Raw genomic sequence first — 12598 nt, forward strand, 5'->3', positions numbered from 1 at the left:
AACATTGCACAAGTAATACCAAGAGAAGCTGCTTTTATGACTTTATGCTACAAACTCTACAATTCTGATTTCTGCATTACTGCCCTCACACAGATATGTCGGTACAGAGTTAGGTTTAAGTAAAGTTAGGTTTAATGTTAGACTGCAGCAGGATTAGAAGCCTATTTTTACTCTAATAGGATGCATGGCACAAATAAACTGAAGGATTAACATAGTGCCGTCTGCATTTAGATGGGGGGACTAGATATGGAGGAGTGTGAAAGGTCTTGAGTACTTCGAGATCGGCATTGCACATAGTATTGAAACAAAACCTGCCATGGACGCTGTACAGTGCAGAGCAGCTGTGGTGTTTCTGCAGATTCTGCAGCATACTTCTTGGAGAAAGCTTTCACAGTGCCCATTTGTCCCAGCATTTCTGTTTCCTATTTACAGCAGTGCAACTGCAAACTGAAGATACTTCAAAAACCACCACGTGAGCCCTTTTCTTCCTCCTCCATAATATTTAAATTCCATCTCCATTTTTAAGCATCCAGTTCTTTTAAATCGCTCTGTTACCATTACAAAGAGGAAGCCTGCCTGTGAGTAGATGTATATGTGTTTTAGCCTGGAGAGAATTTGCAGGTCTGAATAGGATTTAATGGGGAGTTGTTTTTCCCTTTAAATTGACTTGCTAATTTTTTAGGTGTTTTACTGAAGCTGATGCTATTGTGTAAACTAGCAAATGGCATTATGGTGTTGATCAGGTCAGCATTTACAACTAAAAACATGGATATGGTAAACAGCCTGCATCCCTGAGGCTGTGCTGGAGTGGAGGGCAGCTACTGACTTTTACTTGGGCTAGTAAAAATAAAACGAGGAAGCGTGATGAACTAGATTACTAACTCTAGCTTTTTAAAGTTTCCTTTTCTCTCTGAATACCTGATCTTGGTGGCTGAACAGAATTTGCAACATTTTTCTATTTTAAATGGCATCAACGCCTTGAGTCGGATTGTGGGTTTCTGTTTTCTGAAGTAAGGAATACACCTGAACAGGAGGTGGTTACAGCACCAGGCTGCATTGAAATACAGGCAGTTATTTAATCACAAGCTACATGGTTTCCTCGGTTCATTGCTTAAGTCCGTTTACACACATCCCCCCCCCCCACCCCCTCCAAAAAAAACCCACAGAAGGGTTTTGTTCTGTTTTCTCTCTTGTTGTCTCTGTTGCTGTCTCTCTCCACCCCACCACCCTACTCCTTGTGTTCATGTCCTTTTGTGTGTCCAATTTGGATTCATTGCTTATGAAAACTTAATTGATTTGGCAAAACTAGAGAATCCAACTTGAGAGTTGGAGTCATCCACCCAACAGGGCACAGTCTACATCAGAAGGCTTGTGTCCAAGTGCACCCTTGGTCACTGCTAGCTCTCTCACTGGGCAGGTGCATGTGGTTGTCCACCAAACACTTCAGAACTGTAGCAAAAAAACCCAAAAAGAGGGCAGCCTCCCTCTCCCGTATGCCAGCATCTGTTAGTACAGCCACAGTAATGAACTGGAGTGGGAAACTCATTGAAACTAAAGCCTCCTCCTCCTTACAGCTTAGTTCATTTTGAACCCAGAGCAGCTCACCCTGTAGCTCCTCAGGATGGAGGAGTGGCATGGGCAACTCATCAGTCTCCATCAGAGGAGGTTTAAACTACCTTGAGGGGTTTGTGGAACAGTGGTGTTAGAGGCAAAAGCAGTCCTCTTCTGAATGCTTGTGCTGAAGTTGGCAGTGCTGGTGAGGCCAGGCAGGGATTAATAACTCATTGCATGTAAGTCACCAGCCCCAGAAAGTGCTGCCCAAGAGGCATCAATGGTCTAAACTGAATTTCAGCCAAGACTGAATTTAGTAGGTGCTACCTTCTCTAGTGGTGCTTCTTGTAAATTAATGTAATAAGTATAATGACCAGATGAACATCAAATAATAATAAATGTTCTAAATGCTCCAAAAGTGGTACATTTGGAGTGTTTGTACTCATAAAGAATCTAATTAGCTTTAAAATGATAAGCTGGGAATGAGGATTTTGTGTCTTAGTACTTTTCATGCAGTTCACTCTTAACATGAACAACTCATTCATTTGTACCTTAAGTATTGCTTTAGTTTTGTCTGTTGTGCCTCAAGCCCTGAATGTACTTGTAGTAGATCTAAGTAAGACTTCATACATACTGCTGCAGAAGAACAGGAATAGATACTTGTTCTAGAAAACACTTTTGTGAGTCTTGGAGTTTGTTTATAGGCTTGATGGGCCCTAATATAAGTGTTCCAGCTGTTTAAACATTTGTCTATCTTAAATATGGTTTAGGACCAACTGATTAACTTTCCTTTGCAGATGTTGAAAACAAAAGTCTAGACTTCTCATTTCAGAAATCTTCATTTGAAATTAGTGGATTTTTTTCTGTAAGCTTTTTTAAAAAAAATTTGACAATCCAAAATTTAAATGTAGTATGTAATTTCATAGTTGATAAAATGTTTTCCTTTCTTTCCCATTTGGGCTGTTTTGTTTTTTTTTCTTTTGTGGGCAAGAGAAAGCAAACCCAACAAAAATTAACTTCTCCATCAGTTTTGGTTGAAGACCATAATGTTCCTCCTTTTCCACTTGTTAGAAATTCTTGTAAAACTGCTCTAAGAAGGTTTGACTGCAGCTTCTCTACAGCAGCTTCCTCCACTGACCATCTGCATAATTCACTTCTTTTGTCTGGATTAAGGGATACCAAGTGTAGTGCTGTGTCCTTGGAAAAGGTGAAGATGGCCACTATGTAGATGAGGCCAAGTATGGTGGAACAGTATGGGCAGCTATACAGAGGAACAGCATCCTCTACTGTTTACAGAATTTACCTAAAGGTCTTGCTTTGAGTTGGGAAGAAAAGGAATTCCTTCAACCTGAGGGTTGACTTGTGAAATCCACAGAGAGTGATGATGTGTCTGCACTGCCAACAGTGGAGAAAATGGCCTGGTTATAGTGATAAAGTAAATGGAGGGGTATCACATATTTAACAGGAAGATGGAGCCCAGAAGATGTAGTGTTAACTTGAAACTAACATTACTATAATGATAATTTTTCAAAATAGAAGCACAGATATTTTTAAGTGGCTGGTTTTTGTGTTGAATGAGAACATTACCAGTCAGTCTGCAAGCTCATAGTAGAGCTGGAGTGTTTTCATTGCTCATCAGTGTGAGCTTCCTTCTGTGTTGGTTACAAACCTCTTAAATCAGGACTGGTCACCCAGTCTCCTGCACACTGACTTTCCCGTTTCTCTCCCTCTGCTTTGGTGTTTCGTTGCAAGGACTGCAGTGACAATTCTCTTTTCCCAGTTCAGAAATAAGTCATCTTGAAAGCTGTTCTTGCCACCATAGATCAATCCATCATGCTCTGCTTATTTCCTCTGAATCTTTTATGTTGAAATTCAGATGCAAATCTCTGAGTCCCATAGAGGAGTCAGCAAGGAAGAATGTACTTTCATTAATTTTAACTGCAGCCAGAAGATGTGAAGAATTACGTGTGTCAGTCTTAGCTTCATGAGGTAAACTCCTGCATGTTTCAACAAGATCATCTGCTTGTTGTTGGAATTCTTATATTTTGTATTAATTTCTACCTATAAAGCACATTCTGTGGATTTTAAAATAAAATGCCCACACCCCCTGATACAGGTAATTCCAGTGTTCCTGTCTTGCCTGAACAGAGAAAACCAAGGCACAGACAAATAAATCTTAAGTCTCATGTCAACAAATCAATAAAGAAAATGCCATGTAAATTCTTCTTGCAGCCAGCTGAGTGAATCTTGTATTGATTATGATCACAATTATCCCAGCGTTCCAGTCCAAGTGAATAGCCATTGGAGAACCACTGAGAAGCTGGGTTGCATAATCCTGATGCCCCTCTATATTAGTGATATTAGTGTTCTTTTGGGTCATTAATTGGCATGTTAACGAGGTGCTCTACTATGCTAGTGCCACAAAACAATTCAGAGTAGTACTCTGCTGAGATTTCACTCTGCAGGCTTGATGTTAGAAGGGTTTGTGTTGAAAGCCAGTCTGGAGGTCATCTGGGCAACCTGACACAGTACCTGACCTTTATGGTTTAAAACAAACAAACAAACAAAACCAAAAAAACAGTCAAAACAGTCACATTTTTCCTAACACCTAATTGGAATTGGCTTTGTTCCAGCTCTTGTCCATTGCCTTCAATCCTTCCAAATGTGCACCTTCAAGAAGAGTTGTTTTCCCTGCATCATCCCTAGAAGCAGTTGAAGACAGCAGAAAGGTGTCCCCTAGCCTGCACTTCACAGAGTTGAGAACACTGCAACCCCTGAGCCTGTTCATATACTGTGGGCCACCTGACTGGCACTATCTGTCTTGTACTGGAGAGCCCAGACCTGGACACAGGACTCCAGATGTGGCCTCAGCAGTGATGAATTTAGGGAAATTCCAGAGGTGCACTTCCCTTGCACAGTTGCTACTACAGCCCAGGCTGTGGCTGGCTCTTGTCTCTGCAAAGTGGCGTTGCTGACCCATGCTCAACTTGACCACCAATACCCTCCAGACTTTTCTCCAGAGCTGCTTTCTGGCTACTGAGCCCAAGCCTGCACTACTGCATAGAGCTATTCCAGCTCAGATGTAGGACTTGGCATTTGCTGATTTGAACTCTGTGATGTTCTTGTCAGCCTGTTTCTCCATCCTGTGAGGATGTCTGAATAGCAGCCGTGCCCTACAGCACACTAGCTGGTCTGCCAGTTCAGTATCATCCACTAATCTGCTGAATGTGCAGGTCACGTTCCACCAATTTAGCTGTGAGGATACTGTGGCAGACCATCTCAAAAGCCTTGCTCATAGTCCAGGTGTACAACATCCATTGCTGTCTCATCCACAGGTCTGGTAAGCAGGTTGGCCAGCTGGGATTTGGTAAATCCATGTTGGTTGTTCCCAATCTCTCTCTTGCCCTTTGTATGCTTGGAAATGGCTTTTGAGAGCATTTGCTCCATAAACTTCCTTTGGGCTTCTTCAAGATGGGTGTGATGTTTGTCTTTTTCCAGTCATCAGAACCCCCTTGGCTGACTTGACCTTTTGAAGGTAATAGCAGCCTCAGAAGGACACCAGCCAGCTATCTTGGCACCATTGGAGGTCTCTCTTCTGGTCTCACGGATTACAGGCGTGCAGATGGCTTAAGTGCTCTGCCTGTAGGTAACGCCGTGCTCCTGCAGACTTGTCTGGTAGGCTCATGGAGCAGAGAGGCCTGAGGGCAGGTTTGACTAGTAAAAATAGCAAGGCAAAATTAATTCCTCTACCCTTTCCATGTACTTTGTCACTAGGTTTCCTGCCCCCATTTAGCAACAGCCTCACAATTTATTTAGTTGTACTGTCACTGCTGATGTGTTTATAGAAGCCCTTTTTGCTCTCCCTTCACATCCCATACTAGATCCAACTCTAGCTGACCCTGGGTTTTTCTGTCTCCATTGCTGCATGCCTGAGCAGTGGTTCTGCATTTCTCCTGGGTACCCCATCCCCACCTCTGCTTCCTTTTAATTTTCTGCATGTGAACTCAGTCATGAGTTTCCACTTCATCCATCCCGGCCTTCTGACCATGGTTGTTCAACCTTCTGCGCTGTGAAATTGACAACCTTGGTGCTTTGAGGAGACTGCCCTTGAAGAGCAAGGAGTATTTTTTTGGTGTAACTTTGTAGCTTTTCATCTTGGGGTACCTTTGTAAGTTTTTACTTGAGGGAAGATTTCTATCACAGTGCACAGAGGTCTGGGTCAGATAATCTAGATCTCCTCCTTCTCGTCCCCACCAAAGAACTTAAGACCAGCACGTCTGGAAAAACAGAGTAGGGTTTTTCACTCCAACTAATTGTATGTCATCATAAATACAGCAATTTAAAGTCAGAATCCTCCCAGACTCGCTGGGTTTTCAGATACTGGAAATACTGTAATGATATGCAGCTTAGAAGTAAAATGTACGTGTATTCCAGCAATAAAGCGATTTGACACATAGAGCTCATTAGGCAAACTGCTGGGCTGAACCCCTGTTGCTCTTCAAAGCTAGAAAGCAAATATTTTTTTCTGCCTTTGTCTAAAATTCTGACCTACTTGTGTAAATAAATATTTTAAAACATTGTATTTCTCAAAACCCAGCTGCTTCTTTGGGGAGGCACATGGCAGCACTTCTGCAGAAGGAATTTCTTTCCTCTGTTTTCTTCTTTCTGCCAGTAATTGTTGCTGTGAAAGCACCGGGGCATGGAAGCTTACGACTGTTACATTCTTCTTTACCTATAGATGTTCTGTAGATGACAGCTGTTCTTAAAAATACTGAGACAACATATCCCAGTCAGGGAAAATATCATTTAACCTAACGCAAAATGTCAATTCTGTTGGCAGAAATGGGAAAGGATACATTTCTGGTTTTCAGTATTTTTGATAAGATTTTATTTAATTTCTGGTCATAGTAGAATATTGAAGTGATTGTACAAGATCAGTTAATATATTTTCTGTCTTCTGCCTGTCTTAGCAATATGCATAAAGTCCTGCTATAGCTGAATCTATATTTTGTTGGTTTCAAAAGATGTCTTTAAAGTACTCATGTAAATACACATTGTAAGTACACCTACTTATTTTGTACATCATAGAAACTCATATCTGTATAGTATCTGCCATGGAATGTTTAAAAATATTACTTTTTATAAAAAATTATTCTGAATAGCGATTTACAGCATAACTGAGAGTGCCACTCCATAATTTTGCACAACAAAGTTATTTTGTGATGCCAAGAAGGTGGTAAATCATCCACTAGCGAGTGATTCTTCAAGGCTAGCGTGCGCTGGTTCTTGGTAATGCTTATGATTACAGTTACTAGAAGGTGTTAGGCTCAGGTTTGTGCTTTGGCTGATACTGCCAAACATGATTTGTGTTTCCAAAACCAGTCAGAAAAGCTTCCAAAAGTCTCTTCTTCCATTTTTTGGGGGGCAACCTCATAAACGTGCTTCTGGTGTGTTGACCCAGAAAGTGTAATCTCAGTTGATGGGATGTGTATTAAGCTCCTGCCTGGGACCTTTGGTAACAGCTGAGGTGTTTCACCTCTTCAGGTTGTGGTTTTACAGCAGGATGATATACATACAAACCAGAGTAGTAGCAGTTTTGAGTTACATTAATTTGCATCCACAATGCCTCTTGGGGACTGTCTTCTCCTGTGTGAGATCCTGCTCTTCAAAAATTTCCTTTGAAAATAAGCAAAAAAACCCCAAACCCCACACAAAAAAGGCCCCACACCTTTCCTCCTGATAGGTGCTGCAGTTTTTGTCTGCAGGCAGAATCTGAATTGCTGGTGCAGCATTTGAAATCAGCAGTTTGTTCCTCTAGCTTGTAGCGCTAAATCAGTTTCTTGTATCAGTTGGTATAAATATACGTGACTAAAACCCAACAGTAGCTTTTAAGGCAGTGTCATTGTACACTAGAAAAAGTTCCAGCCCTTAAAAGCAAACGCCGGTGATATTTGACTGACTTTTACCAAACCTGTCAGGGCTCCGATTGAGAAGGGTTAAGTCTGTAGTAAAACCCAAGAAGAATGCAAAATGATCAAGAAATGACATGCTGCCTATTGTTTGTAGCTATAGGATCAAAATAACAATTATACATGCCAAATAAATTCTAAACCTGTAAAGGAGAAAAAGAGGGGGTGGCTGTAAGTACAGGTGCCAGAAGCATTAAATAACCCTCTCAGACAAGGTGCACCACTGTTGTCTTGAATGCTACTAGGTCCCCCCAGTCTGGCATTTTTCCCCCTGCACCAGACAATGTGCATTCACTGCAGGAGACTAGGTTAAGCCTGCGTCTCCCAGACCTGCCGGCTCCTTCTGCCCAACCCGACACAGAGGTGCCTTTGTCAGTATAATTACCCTCCCCTTGTAGTAGGAGTAGTTTGTTTAGAGCCTTATTTGCAGGTAGAGCTGGTATAAGCAGGAATTAGCATTCTAAAGAACCTGCCCCAGCACTGACTTGGGTTTTTTATCCAAATCTTTGACATTCTTCACCCCCCCCACCCCCCCCATTGGTTTATTCAGCGAGATACTATCCGAGATTAAGAGCTTTAAGGTTATTAAAGAGATTGAAGATGGGAGCCAACCGGTGGTTGTGTGAGGCAGGCGCATGTCATGGTGTGTAGGATCTCCCAACAATTTCATGCCTGGCAGGCCTGCACCTTGGCTGCCAGAATAAACTCGGGGTGGATGATCCTTACAGCTTTCTGGGGATTGATTAAAACTCCTTTTGGCTTTCAGCACGTTGTCCACATCAAAAAGGTGCGAGAAGTAAAATAAATGTTTCTTTTGCTTTTCAAGATACTGTGGCCAAGCTCCCTAAGCCGTCCTAATTGGCCTAGGCTGGTTGCGGATGATTAACTTGAAGTTAAATGAGGCCTGCTTTTAAACATGCTTTCCCAGACTTTAAACCCAACGATGGGGGGAAACTTTAGACTGTTGTGATACTGGACCAGAGCCAAGCTGGGGTATTATTAAAGTGGATCCAAGTTTTAATCCAGGATTTGTTTACACTGAGCCAACTAAGTTGATGGACATCCCTCCCTCTCTGCGTACCTGAGTGTATATTATTAGTGATATTAGCAATGTGCCGTTCCTGCCCTATGAAAAAGAGCCTTTTAATGAAGAAGGAGGAATACTAGCGGCACAGGCTGGGCTAGGAACTGGCTGCACTTGGAGCTTATTGATTTCTGTAAGTTATTTTAACTATGTTGAGATATTTCAGAGTATGAAAAAATGCGGAGGGAAAAAATGCACATGGCGTTTAATGACAGCATTGCAAAGAAAATACAAGTAATGTGCCCTGAGGGCAAAGGCAGAGAGGAGATTTGCTCTGAGGAAAAGCATGCCCTAAAAATAAATCTTAGAAGAAACCATGTTGGCATGTCAGTGTTTCCTTAGTGAGTTTCATAATTTTTCTGTGAGGTAAATACGGTGCAGACATTTGATCACCTAAAAATTGTTTCTTCATACAGAGCCTGGTACAACCCATGTCTTTACTTCATATGCGAAGGTTAAAGATGAGCTATAAAATGGGCTTCTGTTGGGTACGAGAGGCCAGTGTTCTTGTGAATACAAAAGATTCACCTTCTCTGTGTCCTCAAGGTGAAATGTATGGGTTTTCCAGGTAATTTTGAGAGGAGAATCCAGCCCAACACAGCTTTGTTTGGTGGCTGACAACCCCATTCATCACAGGCGAACAGCAGAGTGACTGCAGCCAGCACTCCAGGTTCCTTCATGGCGTTTTCCTTAGTGTATCTAGAAAGGCATCACAAGAACCAGTGACTGGCAGCATAAGTCAGTCAAAGCCAGCTGAGCAATGAAGTTCCCTATCTGAAAACATCAAGAAATAAGCTGAGAAAGTGTGGTAGGAAGCAGCCAGGGTTGGAGCAAAGCACCTTGTGCTCACCACCTTCAGTAACTTGAGCTTGTGGCACAAAAAGCCTGACTGGAAGATCTCAGGACTGGTGTTAGAGAGGTGTTCTCCCACTGCAAGCTGCGTTTAGCATGTTCCTGCTGGTCGTAGTCCCAGGCTCTGGTGGCCTCTGGGTCTCCATAGTGAAGAAAGGGAGGCTGCAGGTCCCTTTTGCTATTGGAGCAAGGATATTATTTGGTGGTTTTATTTTGGTTGACCTTCCCAGAGGCTTTTTTGCTTTTCTCTCTGCTTGGAAAACAGTTGATGGCTTGCTGCTACCCCAAAACATCCCTTGCCTCTTTGCTACCCTCTTAGGTTTGAAACCAGCTCTATTACTGGTAAACTCCTTGGCTGTTTTGTCCCACTTACACAAATGGATAGCAAGGCAAATTTAACAGTAAGAGTTAAACCAAACTGTACCCCAGATAACTTGTACTTTAAAAAAAATCACAAGTAAGTCATCCTCACACTGTTCTGCAGAGTTGGTGTTGGTGGCCCTGCTCTTTCCTTCCCTCTTTCCCCCAACGTACATTGCATTATCAGTCACAGTGTCTCCATAGGGGTGCGGACTGGGCTCTGTTTTCCCTGAAGTATTTGTTGTCAGTGGGAATGAGAGGAGACAGACCTGTCCTGAGGCTTGATCTTCTTCATACACACCCAATACTCGTGCTACAGGTGCATGGCTACAGTGTCAAGTACTTAAAATTCTGCAAAAGTGTTATTAGAGTTTACTCCAACACATGACATTTTCTCCATTACAAGCAAATAGCTACAGTACCAGGGAGTGAGGAAGAACAAGTAGACAAGATAAATACAATGACAGAAATTACTGAACCAAGAAACAATGCACAGACACTTCTCAGCAGGGTGGAATACATGGATCTCTCAAAATTCTGAGAGGAAAAATTGCTTTTTCTATGAGCCCTTTGCAACAAAGCAAAACAGAACAAATATGGTGTTGCTCTGTTCTCTGATGCTGGTAGTTAATCATGTTAATTCAGCTCATTCTCAAAACGTGTTCTCTTTCTCAACACAGGGTGCTAAGGCGTGTTTTTTGCGTGACATCCCCTTCTCTGCCATTTACTTCCCCTGCTACGCTCATTTGAAAGCTTCCTTTGCAAACGAGGATGGGAGGGTTAGCCCTGGAAACCTGCTCCTGGCTGGATCCATAGCTGGTAAGTGCCCACATTCTGTTTGCATGGCACTGTGTCACCCCTGCAGCGCCCTCGATGGTTGCGGCAGCCAGAACTTTGGCGAGCTCGGCACAGCTGTAGGCAGCTGTATTCTGCTTTGCAGCCTCCTGCCCAAATAACCGAAAGCTACCACGCTGCAGAGTGAGTTGATGTTAAAAATAAAGGTACTGTAAACTCCTGGTATGATCATTGTGTTCAGGAGGCAAAAGGGACAGATTGAAGTGCTGATGATTTGCTACCAGATATCGTTATTCCTTGTGGAGTTACTGTGCTGGTTTTGATTGGGCCTGAGTGAAGTTTTGTTGAAATGGTTTATAAATAAAATCACAGCATTTGTGAAAGTCTTTATGATCACAGGAACCTTGAGTTGAGGTACATGGAGTCTAAAAGCCATGCTGGCAGTATGGTTGTCCAAACACAGTGACGTAACGCGTGGCAAAAGGATGATGACAGTTACTTGCTATCCACGATATCCCATACAGTTACCTGGTTTCATGAGCTTTATACCTTCATCTTTTTTTTTTTTTAATATTAAAAAAGAAAAGTTTGAAACCATTTCTGCTGTGCTGCAGGTTGCTGATTCCAAGCATACCCAGATATGACAGAGGTGCTGAGTGTTGTCTTGAGCACTTGCTTGTTTTAGTCAGCTGTGTAGCGGACAGAAGAGCCAGATCATGCTTAACTTGTCACAGATGCGTTTCACTTGAGTGTGCCAGATCCTGAGGGAAAAGATCTGAGGCTACAGGCTGCCTTTGAGGCTTTGTAGCCTCATCTTGCCTTTATGTCTGCTGTGTGGCTGGTCCCTGGCACGTCACTCAGGTTCTACACCCAAAGGGGACCACCGTTTGGTAGCTGCCTCCTGGAGCAGGCAACTAGAGAGTCCTGCTGTGGCCACGTTTTTCCCGTCAGGAAACAAATGGGTTTGAAAATTTGTGGAGCAGGACCTTTGGGGCAGCATGTAGCAAGCAGGAGGGCTCACATCAGGTGGGAGGGCTAACAGCAGCAGGTACTTCCATTATGTTCATTGATTGGGGCTGCTAGGTCTCTGTGAGCTGCTGCTGAGTTCTTCCACCAGTGTGGTCCCTGACAGGATGCCGCAACCTTCTGGGTGAGAAAAATGATGGAGTGGCCTGAATCCAGCACAGATCCATGGTTTAGCTATGTTTGCTTGTTTGATTTTAAGCTTGCTTCTCTCTGGGGAAACTGTTCTTGGTCAGGCTTATACACAGGGCTGGGTCTTTTGAGGAGCAGGGGCCTTTTATAGCCAGTGTCTGGGCTTAGGATACAGGTAGTATCAGTTAGGTTGTCTCCTTGAATCATCCAGCTCTGTATTCAATAGCTCCTATTCCAAAGGAATCGACCTGGCACCAGGAAAACCAGCTGTGCTCAAGTGACTGCTGCTTAAAACTCCCCTGTTGCCTTTCCACCCCCACCCCAAACTGGAGCCAGCCTCCAAGCCCCCCAACAGGAGCTTACAGTCAGCTTATTTCTCACCCATTTTAGTGGAACAAAACAATTTTTGAACTTTAGATCATATTTACAGACTTGAAACATAAGCTGGTATTTTTAGGCCAAGTCATTTCTTAGTTTTTCCTATTTTTCTCTTTCTAGCCATTGTCAGGTGATTGCAGACTGAGATAACCGTCCCTTTGAAGTTCAGGCACAGAAGCAGTCTTTATTGTTGCTGATAGGGCTTTCCAAACTAGCTATAATGTGAATTTTATCCAGCAGTTTCTGTGAATCCCATCCTAGGTTAACTCTCAGGAGCAAATTACAGCGGTAAAGATACACCACTCACCGTGCTGTTTACAAAAACAAGGAATTTCTTTTATTGGGTACAAGTAAAATGTGGTGGAGGTGTATGTGTCCACTCTGGGTTGCCATGAGAAAGTCAAGAGTAAGGCAAAACACACACACACCCCCTCCCGAAGCGCTGGGTCTCTGG

At 42.9% G+C, this 12598-nt stretch overlaps 1 protein-coding gene across 1 annotated transcript in view; it reads left to right on the plus strand.

Annotated features, from left to right (window-relative positions):
* Positions 1–12598, plus strand: part of SLC25A13 (solute carrier family 25 member 13) — a gene marked incomplete at its 5' end in the record, with an annotated part of 75594 nt that overhangs the window by 58886 nt on the left and 4110 nt on the right. Inside the window, one exon of the mRNA XM_084260678.1 lies at positions 10497–10635. Coding sequence (XP_084116804.1) covers positions 10497–10635 — 139 coding nt within the window. The remainder of the gene's footprint in view (positions 1–10496; positions 10636–12598) is intronic.

This window comes from Gallinula chloropus (assembly GCF_964237585.1).
Source record: "Gallinula chloropus genome assembly, chromosome: 2".
Classification (NCBI taxonomy): domain Eukaryota; kingdom Metazoa; phylum Chordata; class Aves; order Gruiformes; family Rallidae; genus Gallinula; species Gallinula chloropus.